This window comes from Emys orbicularis, chromosome 11, assembly GCF_028017835.1.
Source record: "Emys orbicularis isolate rEmyOrb1 chromosome 11, rEmyOrb1.hap1, whole genome shotgun sequence".
In the NCBI taxonomy this organism is placed as follows: Eukaryota; Metazoa; Chordata; order Testudines; family Emydidae; genus Emys; species Emys orbicularis.
The window spans coordinates 23,602,683-23,621,985 of record NC_088693.1 but is presented as its reverse complement, the minus strand read 5'-3'; the positions used below and the strand labels follow the sequence as shown (position 1 = coordinate 23,621,985).

Genomic DNA, 19,303 nt, shown 5'->3' with positions numbered 1-19,303 from the left:
GAATTGGTTAATAATGTGCAGTACTTGCTAAATTGCTGACTTCCAGATGTGGAAAATATCTTTCTTGTTTAGGACCTACGTAGCCTGATTGGATTACGACAGAAGCGTCACATTGGAAAGCTTTTGAGTGATGATTTAATTAACCATACAGTAGAAAGCTGTATTTGCCAGGAAACCCCTTCCAGATTTGCATAACCAATCCCTTCAGTGCAAAGGTGGAGTCTGTTTTTAATATTATTAGTATTATTATAATAATTATTATTATTTTCCTGTTTTAAAAACTGTTAAACTTGTTATCCCCACAAGTTCAGTACCACTCACCCAGTCACTCTAGCTAGCTACCTCCTTCCCCCCCAAAAGGGAAGAGAGACAGAAAAAGAGCCATTTCACCCCATGAGCATATCTGGGAACAAAACAGAAAGAATGTCAAATCTCACGTTTTTCACCAGATATAACGGACAATTCAAATAAGATGGTTGAGCCTCGAAACAACAACAAACAACAACAAAATGATCAGAAGTCAACTCGGTGCCTTTTTTCAATCCAAATACAGTGTTTAGTTTCTACCCATAATTTTGAGCTATGGTTTGCTCATCTGAAAGAAGGGGGTAAGGGGTGGAGGGGGGACTGAGAAGGAGAAAGAGACTTTCCTGCTAGAAACCATGCTGACACAGCTACCCAAGTGAATGTGCCTGCAGAATCTGGCCATTAGAGCTATCTCTATAAAAAGAAGTAGGGATCTTGATTGAAAGACACAGGATCGCTCCCTTTAACTTTCAGTTCCTTTGAGTTATCCAGTTCTGTGAATGGTGTTCACCGTTTTCCGCCGTGTATCCAGTAGGATTTAGTGAAGAGGATAATGATGCCAAAGACTTGATGGTTGCGGGGGGGGGGGGAGGGAGGAGGGAGGAAAGGGAGCGAGGGTCGGAGAGAGGGAGGAGGGAGACAGGGCGGGAGGGAGGTGGAATTTCATTTCTTCCACTAAAGCGTTTGCGGAGACTTCAAGGTATAATCTATCCCAGATCCTTTCCCAGAGAGAAACTTGGCGATCACGTTTCCACATGATGCTCACGTTTGGTGCTCTTCAATTATCCCTCCCCACAAAGATAGGTGGCGTGTGTTTCAGGGTCTCTCCTCTCTCTCCTACAGAAAAGAAAAAGAAAAAAATGTCATTAGAAGAGGCGTAACACGTCAGTCCGTCCCCAGGTTTGTGTTTCCTGGAGTGGCAGAAAGAGATCAGTCCTAACCTGCCCAGCAGGAATAACGGTCCTTCCGACAACTCTTTGCAAGGCTTTTTACAAATTCTCCAGGAACTGCATCTCCCTTCACCTTTTCTCCTCCACTTCGCGGCTTCTTCATGCTTTTTCTTCTCACCATTTCTGGCCAAAACTACAAACAAGACTTCGCAGGTAGGTTCTGAATTTAAACATTTCTTTCTTTCTTGTCTTTCCCCCCCTTTCCTCTGCACCGTCTCATTTTTCCCCCTTTTTCTTTTCTTTTTTTATTTCGAGTGTGGTGGCTTATTCAGCTTGTTTATAGTTGGGGAACCACATTTTGAACTGAAATGTAAAGTCACTTGGCACCAGTTTCAGGAGGGGTTGGCTCTTTTATGGCGAACCGTTCTCTGTTGTTATTCACCCCCTCCCTCGTACCTGTCCAGCCAGGTAGTAAAGGTGTCTTTTGCAATTATGACAGTAAAAGTTTTAGTGCAAGAAAAGGAATCCATTCTTTCAAGCAACCTCACTGTTCTTGTATTTTAAGATTCACATAGGATCATCTTAAAGTTTGCATGTACCTGTTAGTGATTTGCACGCACTGTGCATGCACAAGAAGCACGGTTGGACAGTATTTTAGCTCCAGCTTGCTTTTAGAAGTCCCAGCAAAGATGTGTTTCCCCAGACTGAAAGTTTGCTGTTTTGTCTGCCTAGTAAGTTTCATTTCTTTATTTTATTTTGTGAGGCTGGGTGAAGTAACACCTCAGGTTCTGGGATCCCAAAGAAAGAAGTGAAAGTAGTGACTGGAACTTAAAAGTCGTTTACAAAAAATAGTCAATCCAGCTGGGAAGAAAACCGTTCTCAAGAACCCAAGATTGAAAATTATTGGCAACTTTTCTTGCTAATGCTAAGGAGCAGAGCAGATATTGAAATACATTTAAAACAATTCGCCATTGGTCGTTTTGCATTATTACGCCAATTGTCGAAGAAAGCTCACAGGTCCGGGCTTTTATGAATTTGTTTATCTCCTACCTACTTTCATATATCCTGTGCTTGGTCTGTAATGATGATGTAGAGATTACAAGATGCAGAGCAAGAAATAACTAGCAAATATAAAGTTTTTGCACGTATTCTCTCAATCTCTCCCTCTCCCACACACATGCATCCATGCCCATCAAACTACCAGTTTACTTTCTCAACATGGATTCATTTGCTGTAGTCTGTGAGTAAACATACTGACCTTGTACAGACAATCTGCATATTCACATACACTTACCTGCACATGGATTTTTAAAGCAACCCTGTTTTATAAACAAAAGCCTAAGAAAGGCGAATTCAGAGCAAATAAGACACAAGAGAGCAGCACACTTAACTGATCCACCCTGATATAAATCTTTACTCAAGTTAAAATGGAAAAATCATAACTAAATCCACTTTGTTGCAAAATGTGTTGAGACAGGTCATCAGTTTCTCGGTTTTGTGTAAAGCTTTATAGCATAGGAGTAGACAATAGATGCTGAGGCTAGGGTGGATTTTGTTCAGAAGAGCAAGGGTTAATTGCCCTTGTTTTACAGTTTGCATCTGTTACATCTTTTATAGCCCCCTGTTTAAACTAATCCTCAAGTCAAAGCATCTTTAAAGCTACAGTATCTTCGAGATAGACAGTTTCAGGAGCCTTATATCAAGCAAACCAAGTGCTTCCCCACTCTAGTTTTGACAGATTCAGTCTCAAATAAAGCCTGCATGTGTAGACAGATATAGGTACGAAAGTTTACAAGTCGAAAAGGATATGATCATTTAGAAAGCCTGAAAACACTGACAGCAGTAGTTTTGATTTCTGTTTCTTTTCTCAGGCGGGGGGGCGGAAGACAGGCTGAAGGTTTGTTTAATGGGCAGGGGGAAACCCTACAATGAATATTGTCAAACTGACTAAAAAGGTGACAGAGGTTTATAATACACTTCTCATTGTTGGGGGGCGGGGGTAGAAGTGAGGTCTCAATCCTGCGCCTTACCCCACAGGGGAGGGGGAGAGAGAGAGAGCTATGTTTCAGCTTGCCGAAGTACGCTAACAGAAATACAAATAAAGATAAAGATAACATTTCATGGGAGAACAAGTTGCAATGTCAGACTAAAGTACTTTTAGGAGGAAATGGTCCGCCTAGCATTGAGTCAAACAACCTACTGTACGAGCCTGTGCATTCCCTCATACGGTCATGAGTTATGACTCATTTTGAAGATGTAATTCTTGTCTCTCTGATCTCCTTTGCTGTGCAATACAAAAAAAAAAAATTAAAAACCTGGCCGGCTGGGAAGGAAGGGGGTCAATTTAATCTCTGCTCCGACCTCCCCCAGCACGGCAAGTCTTTGTGTGTGTGTGGATGGGTTCCTTTTTGGGGAAATATTTGGGTTCCCTTTGGCGCCCTGCATTTAAATGGGATATACCAATGCCCACATTGTTGCTGTGTTTGGTTGTTACATAGAGTCTGCGTGCTGCTGAATCAGGGAGTCGAGTCCATGCGAACTGCCATCTGATCCACTCTTATCAATGAAGCAGCAGATCATGGCGGATGGCCCCAGGTGTAAGAGGCGAAAACAAGCCAATCCAAGAAGGAAAAACGGTAAGAAAACCCTGAATCAAACTTTTCCTTTCGACTCCACTAGAGAGATAGAGGGGGAGAGGGAGAAAATACCACCCAGCAGCAACCGCAGCAGCCCGGGGATTGCTGGCGATCGCTTTCTATGTGGCGGAGGAGAGATCCGCCTGTTGTATATTTCTGGAGGGGAGAGAGAGTTCAAGGGAGTCCCAGGGAAAGTGAGTGTCAAAGAAGCCGGAGGATCCCAGCCCTTCTCCCCGGACGCAGTCCCAGTCTAACCGAGCGCTCCGTATCCCCCTTACCCTCCCCCCCCCCCCCCCGGACGCCTTTGGAGAAGTCCGATCAAGTGGGCAGAGTCCCAGATCTTGGGCTTGAGTTCTGCAGAATCACTGGGCGGTTTGGAAGGAAAAGCTAGAGACTGAGCGAGAGCCCCATGAAGACTGTGCGGCTTAGAAAGGCTGAAAGTTTCTTGCCTGGGTCCCTGCTCTATCTAACGGTCCTGGGCTCTGTGTCTCTTGCGCCTGGCTTCTCACAACCCCCCAGGACCCGCTGGAGTCTCTCTCTCTCTCTCTCCTGCTTTTTTCCCCTTTGACCGCTGCCTGTAGTGGCAGAATTACTTCCCAGACATGTAAGTCTCACACAGACCAAAGCCACTTTCCGGCCAGTTTTCATGTTGGCAGAACCACCTAAGCCATGGACTCTAGTGTCAGGGGGAAGAGAGAGACGAGAGGGGGCGGAGAGGTGTTTTCAATAGTTCCATTAAGGGGGGGGGGGGGGACCACGGAAAAAAACATACTCCCTGGGAAAAAAGGCACCGTGAGAATCCTGAGCCACACTGGCAGGGAGTTCTTTACTTTTTAAAAATTGTTATAGGCTCGAAAATGAAACTTCCTTCTCCTTAATCATTATGAAAAAAAAATGAGTTTGCTGCCCAATTGCCCATAGTTACCCTCTCCCCTGGTCTCTGCAGGCGACTGAGAGGTTGGGTTCAATGGGACGGGGTGTTCTGGTCTGATCTCACATTTGGCAGCTCTTCCCTGGTGTGGGTCTCTGTCCCTCCCTAGTTTCTTCCTTTCTTCGTTGGTTTGGAAGTCTGCCCCCCTCCCCCAGCCACCCTGGAGCCCCTGAATGGACATCTCAGCCCTACTTTCAACAACTTTCCTCTAGAGATCAGGAGGAATGAAGATATTTGTGTGAACCTGAACCCATTTGCTTATAGCTGAGCTACTTCATTTAAGTGGAGAGGTGGAGTGGGGGTGGAAGGAGAAAAACACAAAGACAAGAGAATGTTGATTAGAAACAAATGATCCTTTCTCTCCCCCCTCCCGCCCCCTTCCCTCTCTCTAGGTTGCGAGTGTGTGTGTGTGTGTGTGTGTTTGTGTGTGTGTCTTTTTCTTGTTGTGGTGGAGGTGTCGAGCCATATGGGGGAGTGATAGAGGAATTTTAGTCTGAAACTGTTCTTTATGTTACCCTTTGTGTTGTCTTTGATCTATTTGCTTGGCTTAGTATTACAAAAAAAACCCAACTAAAATAATATATTCCGAGCAGCTTCCCAATGATCCGTTCCTTGTTATCTTTTTTTAAAGTCTCTCCCCCCCCCCATACACACACCCCGCCTTTACTCCTGTGTCTGTCATTATTTAAGGTGGTCCTCACATAGGAGACCTCCCCTTCCCCTCATCTCTGGGTAATTTAGTAGACATTAAAATTACACGTAATGTTTCCCTCTCCTCTCTTGTGTTTCCTCTGTTCTTTTTATTAAATGTTGGTTATTGATTTTCTAAAATCAATGTCTGTTGTGGGGTTTTTTTCCCCTTACAAGTATCTAAAGCACGTTGCTGATCAACTGGATAACAAAAGCTTTGTGTCAAGTAGCCTTTTTTCTTATGTTAAACAGTCATTTCTGAGAGGAAAGAGAATTAGATTTAAAGCAAGGCATCCAGAAGTGCTCTTTTGCACTAAAGAATATTCTGTTTGTTGTTTTAGCCTTCTTATTTTATCCTTCTCGGTTCTCTTCAGACAACATTATTAGTTTAGCGTATTAAACCTCATCACATGTTCTGTGATGAGTGTGTGTACCGATGTGTTTCATGTTTTCGCAAAACAATTTGATCAGCAAAAATGTACAAACGATTTCCTAAAAGCTATATGGTTATGTATGTGGGAGAGATAATGAATGTAATGTGTACACTCAGTTATTGCACACAAGTCTTTAGTAACACATATGGACCGGAATGACATATATTCCGTTGCTCCATTGAAATTGTGTTTTCGTGGGGTGCAATAACTTAAGAAAACCAGGCGAGTTGGGAGTAGAAAGTTTAATTGCCATTTTTAAGGTAACTGATCCTGCAAACTTCCTTTAAAGTGTGTGCATTGGTTGCACGAAGGTCTAACTTCTCCCTTCCCTGTCTTGCTCCAACCAATGCATTTTTATTTTATTTTATTCCTTTTTGTTTTCCCCGTGTTTTTTTCTTTGTGTTCCATAATCTGCTTCTTCCATTCATTTCTGAGTCAGAAATGTTCTGGTTTTGAGAAGCAGGTAGACTTCTTCTTCTTCTTCTTCTTCTTTTTTTTTTTTTTTTTTTTTTTTCCATTTTCTCTCTCGACAAGCACGTATCCAATGCCTTTTCCTTTGGGGATTGCCCAGGATTTATCTGAACTGAGTGGATTTTTCTTCTCTCCTGGATTCATGGAAAAGATGTCACTTCTGAGCTTGTGTCTTTGCTGATAACACTAACTATGATGATGCTTATCGAAATCATATAGAAATTCCTTGGAAAGGCAATAGCATTAAATTTTTAAAAAGCTGCAAAAATAGATGGGCATCAAGGAAACTAGAGTGATATAAATGTAACCAAATAGAAATGATAAAGGGGATCAAAATAGAAGAAACCAAGTAGTACCTAAATGTGTTATATGCTCTGTGTGTGGGTGGGTGTAAGGATGGTCAGGACTCAGGATTAGAAACGATGCTGGATAAAATTCCTACAAAGCTAAATAGGGTAGAAAGAAAAAAAAGCTCAGGATTTTACAAGATAACGGAATTGATCAGAGCTGGAGAGGAGAGTGATGCAGTAGGGCAGTGTCAGGGAAACGTGTGTGTGTGGAGGGTGTGGGAGAGGTCATGTTAAAATAAATGGTCATGGGGGGAACCATCCCCAGGAAAAAAATGTTAGAGAGAAAAGTCTAAAGAGAGGGGAACAGGAGTAAGGGGGTGGAAGGTGGGGAAATCAGAGGAGCCCGCAGCCCAGGAATGTGTGTCGGTTTCAGGAAAGTTCAGTCAGATGATTTCCAGTCGCCTGATTCACTTTGTAACACTTTCACTGAAGGAGAGAAAACCCAAAGCCCCCTTCTTTTTCTCCCCACTCTGCACTTCCTCCCCACTTTCAAAGTGATCGCTCTCAGACTGATAACCAAGCTGCTGGAATCGACGCAGCAGCGACGTTTGAAACTTACAAAGTTTGGCGTTTGCTGTTGGTGTTGCCCCTGTTTGTAACTGGAGCGGTCTCACTGGAGATGCTGCCTCATTCTCTCTTCCTGCTGTACGCAGAGCCTTAGAAATAAGGGGAAGGGGATTGATTTCTCATCACTCCCTCTTTCTCCTTCTCAGGGAGAGATGACTAGGCACAAACACGCTTTCCTTAAAACAAATCTCTCTGGCATGGCATGAATTGGGAGTTGAGGTGTCCCCTTTAAAAGCAAAAATGTTTGGGGGAGGAAGAGGAGAAAAGAAAAGTTGGATCTAATTTTCTCCAAAGTTCCAGTAGACATCTCTTTCTGATTTCTTTGCCATCTCGCTTCCAGTTGTAAAGAAGAGGGAGAACGTTCAGTGCTTCCAAGGCGTCTGATCCGAAAGGAAATACAGACCAAACAAGCAAACACAATTATTCCCTTTAAGAACGTTAACCAAAAAGACATCCACCCACCTCTTTCTAGAGATGCTGGGGAAGAGGGAAAATTCGAATTCACTTCACCCTTTAAAAAGAAAACAAATCTAGCTAGAATCCCTGGGTAATGAGAAGTGGGGTTTGTTTTGCCTGATGGGTAAAGTTTGGAAATAACTAGAGTCTCAGATACAAGGGTGCTCCCTAGTAAATTTCAGGTGGTACAAGTTATAGCGATCAACTGGGAACGTTCCTTTTCGAGTTATCTTTACAAGTTTGAAAATCCGTTGCAAGTAGTAGATTACTTTTGAAGTTGATGAGATCATTGGGAGAATATCTTACTACCTCAAAAGGTACCTGGATATAGGTTTATTTTAAAAAATATTATTTACTAAATGCAAGTGACCAAGATGTAATGAATATTTAAGTATATCTCGCTATACAGATTAAGTTTTGACACGGAACAGAGGAGGCTGTTATATGAGCTATTGATTTTATTTTGAGTTTGGGAAAAAACGAGTGAATTTGGATATTGTTGAATGCCACTGTTGAATAGCATATGTCATTTCCAGTAATTCTTCACTTGCTGTTACTGGTTTTGCCACAAGCCTCTTTAGCTATTGCACCTGATCTACAGATAAACTTTTAAAAAATCTTGTAAAATAAAATGAAATAAATTAAAGAATTAATTACCATAAAATCAATATTTTTTTAAAAAGGAACAGCATTGAAAATTAATTGTTAAATAAATATATACGGTAAACTGTCCAAGGTAAATAAAATATATGGAAGATTGAGAAACAAGCTATAAAACCATATTGAGAATATTCCCTAAGAAAACTGTGTCTACCCTTAAAGTGGAAAGAAGGGTGTTGATTCTTTTACAACAGCACCACATTCATTCCAAGAAATAGGAAATTCTTCGCCTCACAACAGTTTTTGGCATCTGCATTATCCTAATGCTTTTAAGGTGCATTTTCTCCTCTGAGAAAGAGAACTCTTTGTCCTTTTTACCAAGACCATGGCTTCCCAAGGTAGACACTATTTTGTGCCTGTCACATAGAAAGGGAGTGCAGGTTTGCAGTGCTCACAGACAATTGATTGTCTGCCCTAATGTGTTTCATTTACATGTTTATAACGTCAATAGTGCTGGGGTGTCCACTGTACCATTCATTCCAGCATTCCCACAAGGGTGCAATTGTCTGAATAGCCAAGTCAGACACCTTTTTGATTGCTCTTTAGTTGTCTTTTTAGAGTATAGAGAAAAAGGAGAGAAATCTGGGATGGAGAAACACTAGTTGAAAATATTTCAGAATTAAATGTCACTATTAAAGCAGATGTTAACATTAGGCAAATTATATATTTTTTAACTAAGATTCTAAAGGTGTAAAAAAATCAAAACAGAGAGGATCGTTATTGAAACACGACTAAATCTAGTCCTGTTGCTTATTTTTTAGTCCTTTTTACATGATGTGTGATTTTCATTTTGTTTTCAGCCTCTGTAAACGCAGCCACCTCTTAACTCTTTGTATGCTTAACTGTAATTTGTGATTTTCCCTCTATATATTTACATATCTCTGTTTATGCCAACAGCGTCAGCTAACCACTTGGAAAATCTATTGAAAGAATATTTAGGCTGTGGGAAGTATAAACTTTAAAAAGTAAGATCCAAATATTTCTTCATCAAGCATTTTTAATGAAAAAATATTATGATGATTAGACTTTCCTTGAAGCATTTTTTACTTAAATAGCTGTGTGCCAACTTCCTATGTCTTTGGTTACAGTCTTCTTATGCTGTAAGCTCTGAGCAGAGTGTTCCTAGGAGTTCCAAAGTCAATAAAAGATTACTTTTTAAGGTGTGCTGTACTGTTTTTATATGCCACACTGTCTTTATCATTTAAGTTCCTTCTGAGGGAGGCGAGAAGTGATTGCATATGTCTACAATTTCATGTATGAATAAATAAACCTCACATCTTATAGAATCAGATAAATTATATGTGTAATATAGCCACATATAGTACATATGGATGCACCTAGGAAATAAAGGTTTCACATTTCAGACCTGGTCCCTTTCCCCCCTAAAAATTTTGATCCGAAGTGCTACAGTTAACCTATTTAGGCCATGGTCCATAAGTGTAGATAACCCTAACTCCTGTGGCATCTAATCTCCAGGGGGGACAAAACTTTTATAATTTTGTTGCAATTAAAAATTCTCTGCCCTACCCCCCCCCCTTTTTTTTTGGCCTGTTTGTGGAAAGATTTTTTCCCCTCCCTAACAGGGAAGACACACACAGTAGATGCACCGTTAGCTGAACCCCTGACACGGCGGTCTTTTGAATGCCTTAGGTATGATTTCACTTTCGCTCACATCAATGCTGACCTGAATGCCTTTCATATCTGATCCGCTGTGTCTCTCCCAGTAAACATCCCCTGAGGGGAGAACAAAGAAAGGAGCTCTTCTTCTTCTTAATCACAATTCAGCCCATTCACCGCCGGCAGGCTACATTTGCATTCTGCAACAGAAAGCCAAGATGAAAAGAAAAAAAAAGAGAGTGAGAAGAGGGGGGAAAAAGCAGAAGGGTGGAGGCTGAGTAAAATAACTTAGGTGTTTGTAGCTGTTTGTTGGGCTTCCCCTAGTTACAAGCCTTATATAGATCCTGCTCTACCCAGCCTTGGCTCTTCTGACAGGCAGATAGTGTTACAAGATGGCATGCCTGTGCTATTCATGGCCACTCGCACTAACACTTGAGGTAAAAAGTGTCAGAGAGGGATCAAATTCTACTCGGAGAAGTCTGTTATAGTTAGGGTCAGGTGTGTGTACTCTCGGCTCTTGACTGCTGCCTATTATTTTGTTTTAATTACTAATATTGTTTACTCGCCATGACCTTGGGGAATGGAGGTGAGGGAAATGTGGTCCACGCAGATGAAAAGATAGCAGTGAAAGAAATGTCCTTTGGACAAAAAATATTTTTTAGTGGTAGGATGAGTTGGGCTGGCGTGTTTCTTTCCCTCGACAGGAGAAAAGGGGCAACTCTTTGGGAAGGAAAACCCTTTCCCAGTTTTGCGGCTGGCAATATGTCACATTTGCTGGCTAGAGGAAAATAATAACCCAAAAACAAACAAACAACCTCCCCACCCAACAAGATCACAAAACTGTAAAGGGGTAAATGTTTCATTTGTGTAAGTTTCGTTAGCCAAGTTTTCTCGTGTTTCTTGTATTCACAGCCACCTCCATATTTTCCCCCAGATTCCATGTCTGTTTGTTTTCCAGAAGCCACTCTGCGTTTCTTAGCAAGACAGTATTAAAAATTTGTTGAGGTTTTGGTTATATTCACTTTTTCTCACCAAGGGAAGGTTTATTTATAACTGAATCCTGCTTACTGAGAAGTATTTAAGCCCTTTCAGGCAGACCTGTCAAAATTTCCTGTGTTGTTTGCCTCCATTTGCAACACGTAAAAAGTAATATGCAGTTGCTTGTGTTAGAATAACCAGGGTAGTGCAGAAATCTTAAGTGACAAGTTTTCAACTATACTATCTCCTGCCTACCAAACTGTCATTTTTTCAGAAACCGTTTTTAAGATACTAACAGTTTTTTCCCCCAATCAGCAAATAGATTAAATGTGCTAAAGCAACTTTGAGAGAGAAGAACAGTTTGAACAATCTGAAGCGGGGAGGGATGTTTTATTTTCCTATAGCTGCTATGGCAGATTTCACTCCTAAGGAGCACACTAACCGAGATGTTACCAGTTGAACAGAAGCATGTGACACAGATTCCTGATTTTTTCCCAGAAGATTTACAGAATTTACAAAAAGAGATTATCTCTACACCTTCCACGCCCCCCCTGCCCACCCCCATGACCCAAGCAATGGAGGATTTAGGCAGATTTACTTCAGTAAACACCTTTGGATACTTGGGGGAAAGTAGGAGTCTGTTTGCAAAAGGAGGCTTTTGTTAAGTGAGGTGCTGGGATAATGCTTTACCAGGCAGCTGTGATATTAACCTACCCAGTAACGCTGGAAAACTGTTTAACTCTTTGTGTGCTATACACTTGCACTCATCAGATAAGACTCGTGTTCCCAGGGGGACTTTCTTTGGAAGTTCCAAGTTATGATTGTTCATATAGCGGTTTGCATAACAGAGAGAAAGGAATGAAAGCCTGACATTTTTTAGACCATTGAAGCTGGTCAACCAACAACATAGTTTTCTCATTTATAACTGAATCATTTGGGCTGAGCTGTGGCTCCAATCAGATTTATGAATGGCGACAGAGTTATACCAAATCAACCTGAAAAAAATCCTTAGCGCATATTGAGGGTACAAAAAAATGTTTGTTAAACTTAAAAAAAAAAATCAGTTGGAAAACTTGCAGGCACTCATAATAAATCTTTAAGGTGATGTAGATGAATTTAGGAATCTGTCTTGAAAAGTAAAATAGTCTTTTCTAAAAAAAAAAAAAAAAAAAAAAAGACACCATAAACTTGCAAACCTGTAAGGGTCGAGGTCTGATAGTCAGATCATCTCTGTTCCCATCTTTGAGGAAACCTGCAAGGTTTTCAAAGCATATAACCATTTGAAACTACACTTTCACCTTGTAAGGCTGCCCCATTTAATTGCCCTACCACGGTACCCCAGATATGCCAGGAAGGAGTTAATAATGGGTTATTTTTTGCTGGGCATAAGAATAACTTTTTCAGGTGTTGCTTTTTTAGTTTAAATAAGATTCCCTTATTTAGTTTTCAAAAAGTGTAGGTGTCAATGTTAGAGCAGCCACAAATGTGTGAGAAAGCAAAGGGTATGAGACATGACAGAATTAAAGGTGTTTGCTATGTTGTTACCCGTGTGTCAAGCTGCAAGCTCCCTTTGTCACAGCCTTCTGGTGATTTGATAGTGCAGATCCACATCCCGTCTAGGTGATACAGCAGTTTTTAACTGTGGGGTTTTGATGTGCATGTGCACTCATTGCTATTGCAGCCTTCCTCCCAAATTCCATTAAAACACCTTAGTATCACACACACACACACACACACACACACACACACACACACACACACACACACACACACACACTAACTCCAGCCTTATAAAAGGGCACTGTGCACTCGAATCCCAGGGCAGCAGCAGCATTACAGTATCTGGCATGGAGTGTAGTTTGGCAGCAATGTCATCTGCCAAATCATCCCATAATTACGTTTTATGTTATTTGTATGAATGACCAAGCATGCAGTATTCCTTTAGAAATCAAAGGAAGGCTTAAAATGCGTTTTTGAATACTTTCAGACCATGGTCAGGTCACAGTTTGGGAGATGAATTAAACTGATCTCATTTGTGATCTAATTGAGGTTGGCAACAACCTTAGCAGTAGCAATAATATACAAACAGAAATCAAAGGACAAAATTCAGCAAATCAGATCTTTCGCTGGAAAACTGCTAGGAGTTATTTCGTGATTGCCAACAGAGAAGTTAAACTTTGTCCTCTTTCTCAGCAGCAGTGCAAGCTTTGCATATTTTTCGGGTCTTTCACAGGAAAGTTAGGATAGATACACATACAAAGAAGAGAAACGAGCAGTGCCTCCTCGGGTACGTAGTAAAGATACAAGCAAGACATATAGCCACTAATCACAAACACGTATGTTTCTAGTGAATCCAGTGGTGTAAGCTGAGAGCTGATGTTGCTTCTAAAAGCTAAAGTGTAGGAGGAGGAAGAGAAGAGGAATAGGTTTAAGGAGTGACAAGAGGAATAGGTCGAGGAGCTCAGTTTAAGCAAATGTTCCAAGCAGAAACTCAAGTCAGCGTCCTATCTTTACATCTGTCCGTGCGGACTGCAGGAATGTAATTATCACGGTGATGTAGGATTGTTTACAGATTTGGATATTAGTGTTCTGAACTTGCTTTGCACGGGGGAGCCTGGAGTGCTGTAGCTAAGACAACACGAGGCAGAAATGCTTGTCACCTGGCTGTGAGTTAGTTAGAGATGAGGCCCCTGGTTTCAAAGGTCAGAGCCAGCTCCGAAGCTTCATCCGAATTTGCCCAAAGTTCACAAGGTGTTTGGGTTCCGTGTCTAGCTGTGGAGAGCCGAGCCGAGCCTCCCCATAGATTGAAGTAGTGATGTGTTCAGAGGATGGCTTTGGGCCAGAACAGCTTTTCCCTATGATGAGAAGACAAAGGTATTTAAATAAATTATTGACAGAGACACGTCTGTAAATCCTGGAAAGCTGTGCAACTGAGCACTGTGGACTCTCCCCCACACACATCTATCTTTTCTACACTTAGCTTTCTGTGGTCTCTAAGAATGTGGGTTTCACCAGGGCCCGGAAACGACGTTGTACCAGAGCTCTCTCTCTCTCTCACACACATACACACACACACACACGTTAACTGCTATACACGTGCGTGTTCGCCTACCTGGAACCTTACAGCTTCGAAGTTCGCTAACGAAGCCGAGCTGAGATGTGCGTATCATTGCGAGCGAGCAATTAAAACGTAATTGGGAAGTTTAGAAGCCTCCTTTACTCCTTTATTGCTGCATCAGAGGGGTACATAATGTCATCGCCTCAGACAAGGGGAAAAGACACGTCGCGTGGGCTGTTCTGCCACCAGAGCTAGTGATTCCAGGTGCTCTTTGTGTGCTCCCACCTGGCGTATGTCTTTCGTGGGAGGCTTGTGCTGTATTTTCTAGCAGTGGTGACAGGCGGTATTTTGTACACCGTCACTCTCTCCTAAGTCACAGCCAGCAGTTCTGTACTACTTCAGCCTCTCATGGGGATCGGAGCACACTGTTCTCTCCACATTTGATTGTTGGGTGGGACAGCCCTGCTAGCAAGGTCACAGGCAAGAGAAAGAATCAATAACAGATCAACATCTAAGCATCTAGATCATAGCATCTAAGGTTTGTACGGGGCCCACCCGCCCCAACTCGTGGATACATTTCATCCACTTCAAATGGTCCAGCCAATACGCTAGTCATTTCAAATGACTCTGCCAAGAGTCATTTGTTAATGTGATACAGAGCTGGGGCTCTAATCATTTGCTTAAGTAGAGCTGTATTGACGTGGTTTAGCATTTTAGCCATTGCAGTCAGTCGATGAAAGTTTTGCCACAGCAGGATCGGGCCTGTTAGTCTCCATTGGGGTCCGAGCCCTTGCAGCAGTACTTTCCTCACTGGGGGGTGATGCAGGGAGGTACCTAGGCCAAAAACTGCTTTCTAAACTCCTATTTCTAACCGAACTGTGTTGGAGTCCACTTCAGCCGGAGTCCACAGCAAGTGCTGTGAGAACGTGTTTAGACGCTGGAGCCTAAACACAGGACAGCTGGGGCCTTGGGAACTTGGATCATAAAATAAACCACCACCCTGGGCCACAGACATTACCTTTCTGTTCTAACGCCCCCTGCCTCGACACGCACCGTATTCCCCCCGGGCTCAGAGGAGGTAAGCTTTTAACCCAGCCTCTGCTTGGTGGGGTGCATCGCACGGGAGGTTTGCATGCGCCCCAATAGCTTACATGCCAGTGTTAATGGCCCATGCTTAACTGGCCTCGATCAATCCGAGACTGAGCGGTGTGACTGAGGAGGAAGGGTGGGATCAGCTGCGGATATTTCAGCTCTTTTCTTATTCTCCTCTCCGCTTCAGTTAGGTGCGGAGTTTAAAAGCAAATTAATTGCAAAGTGTGTGGCCTTTAAAGCACGTTCCTGGCAGATCGGGGCGGGGAGGGGGGAATCTCAGAGCCATATTTACAGTACTAATATGAAAAGAAAGTTTCAGATGACCCTGGAACACTTCGAAACGTGTGGAGTTTTACACTTGTGCATCTAAAGTGTGAGGTAGCCAGGCCTTGTGAAACCCAGACCACAAATGATACGTGTCAGTGGGTTCTTTGATAGGGCTTCTGGCCACAGTGTTTTTGTGCTGTCAAACTGCGATGTCGAACAAACACCTCCTCTGGGACAGAGTGATAAATGCAGAGACAGGCTGGCTTCAACCAGTCTCAGCAATCTCCTCAGACCTCCCCCTTCCCCCGCCAGACCTCCCCCACTCCTGCGCCCTGCTCTACCTGAGATTGACGTTTATGCAGGGGCACCCAGGGATTTTAAAAGTGTCAAGTCTGAGTAATTATTGATACTCCCCAGTTCTTAGGAGCCAGGGCTCTGAAGCCGCCTGCGAAGTCATTCTCAAGCCTGCTCCTTCTACCTTGAAGCCTCCCAGACTCTTCTGAAGAACTTTTGCCGGTTTGTAACTTCCCACCCCAGCCATCACTATCATCCTTTGCTTAATCATTTCACACCCAGCACGGCCCCAGCCTCCAAAATACACCCTCCGCTTTGTGGGCCCGTGTTAATGCCGCGACACAACACTAAACTTCGCCTTTAAAAAGAAAGGTTGCAAAGAGCCTTCTGCTTCCCGCTTGCAAGCCTTCTTTTAGAGGCTGAAATTTCAAATGTGTCCTCGACTTATTTTTCCCCCTTCTGGGCCATTATTATTATTGTTATTACTAAAACCTGTTTACTCGCCTCTTGGTTTTTTGACATTAAATGAGTTTCCATCCCTTACTCCCGTGAATCTCTACGAAATAGATAAACCGTTATATTCCCCACCCCCGTATTTTAAAGCAGTGATCCTGACAGCAGTACTATTATTGCACTTTATGTTTTAGTGGATGTTTGCTGTTGCTAGTTACAGCAACACTTATCATAAGACAGCAAGAAAAGAGTAGTCCCTGGTAATTAAAGTAATGAAATATTCATTTACTCTACCTTTTCAGTAGTCTCACAAATTAGGCTGCTACATTTAATGCCTGTACTGCCTCCGTTTTTATTATAATGGCAGCTTTCGCATCTGCAATTAGGACTAATTCTGACAGTTACAATTTCTGAGGGATGGTAAACAGTGAACGAGATGTGCAGCAGTGGTATTACACGTGAAAAGCCCTTGTCTCTTTAACCTTGTTGTTTTTTTTCTCGCAGAGGTTACCTTTTCCCGATGGTGCAAAATCGACTTGACATAACTGTTCATCAGTTTCAGGGTTTTCCCTGGAGGTATTTGCATCAAATCAGCCCAGTCAAGCTTCAAGTTGAAATTGGCAGGCCAGAAACTGACAGGGTAGGGACTGGGAAAGAGACAGCTAAAGTGCAGGCAGCAAACTGACAGCAGCAGAGTGAAAGACACACACACAGAGAAAGAGGCTAAGCTTTTCAACTTTAATGGTGGGAAAACATCACATCTAAATGTTTTAGGTCTTAATAGTACTGGATACAGTGAAGTTTTTCCAGGCTGGAGGACCAGGTGCCTTTATCAAGTTCCTAGAACCAGGAAAGACTGGCTCTGCTACATTGTGTACAAAGTCTAGTTTAATCTGATTGGATGCCTAAAGAGGAGTGGTGAGACCTAATCAGATCATGCTAGGAATGGGAACCTCCCATGGACTTTGAAGAGAAGCGTTAAAAAAATGGAAAATAAAGAGGGGAGTAATCATGAAAAGTTGTCAGCATTAGAATTAACAAGCTTACTTTGCTGCAATTCTTTTCTGGAGTAGTGTCATGCTTATGCACCACAACTGTTAAGGAAAATGACTGAAAAGGTTGTTAATACCAGTGAAAACATATTTTGATCAGCTAAAAAGAGAGGAGTGCAATATGTTTATCTGCAAAGATAATTAGAAACCCTCCTCCCCCCAACATTTCCTTGAATATGTTATTTCACTTATGCTCTGTCACATGAGGGCCTCAGATCAGGATGACATAAAATGTTTTTTTAAAAATAGATTATTTTAAAACATCCGGGGTGAAAAACACCAGACTGAATTTTACTTAGTAAAAATAGCTCTACATCCTGTTTAGAACCCCACACCTCCAGGTACATTAAAGGAAGCCAAATATTAGATTTTTGCCTCAATTTAAAATTATTTATTTATTGGTCTTTACTGGATGATTAAAAATCCTTCTTACTTCTCCTACCAGACTTGTGCTAAAGTAAGCCTTGCTTTCAAACAGTTTTTCAGCTGTGTGTGTGACAGGCATTGGCTGATCTGCTGATGCCCATTCGACAGGCACTGTTGAGCTAAAGTGGTGTGACGGCACAGTTTTGTTAAGCTGTGAACAAAGGGCTGGAGATGCCTCGCTGGCATCATCCATGTGCATATTGGCCTTGTCACAGTATTGCTTGATTTAATGCTCTGTTTATTCCTAGATATTAGAACTTAAATTCCAAACAATATGTTTTCATATACTACATATGAACTTTATTTTAAAAGCTTTCACTCCCAAAGAACCACAGATCCATTTTTCTGTTCAATTTATATGCAGCAAATATTTAAAACATAGCTCCCAGATGGATAGGTGGCCACTAGCCTCTTAACTGTTATCCAGTTAAAAATGGGATTTCAGTTTTAAAAAGTCTTATTAGGGTAAAAGATTTATTTTTTCTTTGATCATTGCTTGAGAGTTGTTATTTATTTCAACAGTGGATTTTCTTATAAGCTCCTAAAGAAAGGTTACCCTCTGTGCAGACAGGGCCAGCTGGTTGGACTTTTCAAATGACATATCATCCCAATGGTGCTGCTGTGATAAAATTATCACTTTGCAAATACCTGTAAGCACAGTAACATGATTATTGGCAGGTTGGTGGAAAGAAAACAGGTTTTAAATTTTTAAAAATATGTTCATTGGATGGGCACAACTTTATATCTCAGCAGAAAACTTGAGTAGCTGGTCCTAAATCTAGATTCTGATTGTTGGAGATGCCTCAGGCTTTATCTCTAAAAAAGTTTTTCTTCTTTTTAAACTCTGTTCAGGTTTGCTGCAAGTGTTTGCTAAGAGATTAGTTAGCTAGCTTGCACTGAGGAGGTAGCCATGGGAAGCAGTCTTTGCTGGAAGGAATGTTCAGTAGGTCAGGGTGTGAAGATATAGGGAGCTGCGACTAACAGAGGCTTGGGATCAGGTATTTTCCTCATTGTTTCATATCAAAAACAAAGTGCTTATGGAAAGGTTTGTGGTGAGACATCAGATCCCAGCAGGAACACAGCTGTTGTTTTGCAGGATTCCCAATGAACATTTTAGCTCAACAAGTTTATGAAATAAAAGGTATTTGGTTTTTTTATTATTATTTTTGTAGGCAGAGCATCTTAGTTTGATTGTGTAAAGATTATATCATCCCAGCGTTTCAGGGATATTTTGTACTATTCCTTTCTAATACATGGTGCTTTACATGAGGACTGTAAGTAGGGGAAGGGGAGGAGGAGAAGGGAATGCTCAACAAAATGAAAGTATTTCTTCTCCAAACAGTTCAGTCTGTCTAGAGCCTAAATCTGAAATTGAATCTGCTGGGCAAAACCTGTACAATTTTTCTACCTGCCCTTAGTCTGCTTCCTTTCAACTATGACAGTTTTACTAACTGAAATGAATGGGCTTGCTTACTGTGGTACCTTTTCTCAGTACGCATTTACATCAAGTACTTCAAACAGCAAGCTGGGTGATATATGTAGGGGGACAGCTTGCACAGAATAAGCTTTAATGGTTAATTTTTTGTATAGCTTTATAAATGAAAGGGACTTAAAGCTACTAGCAGTATAGACCACAAGACCTTATGTGGTCTTTTCTTCTCTAGATGCACGGGAG

General features: G+C 41.8%; 1 protein-coding gene across 1 annotated transcript in view; it reads left to right on the top strand.

The window, feature by feature from the left end:
- Positions 1-1,199: 1,199 nt before the first annotated feature.
- Positions 1,200-19,303, top strand: part of ZEB2 (zinc finger E-box binding homeobox 2) — a 130,181-nt gene continuing 112,077 nt past the window's right edge. The window contains exons 1-2 of the mRNA XM_065413850.1: positions 1,200-1,409; positions 3,695-3,832. Of these exons, the coding sequence (XP_065269922.1) occupies positions 3,760-3,832 (73 nt within the window). The 5' untranslated portion in view covers positions 1,200-1,409; positions 3,695-3,759. The remainder of the gene's footprint in view (positions 1,410-3,694; positions 3,833-19,303) is intronic.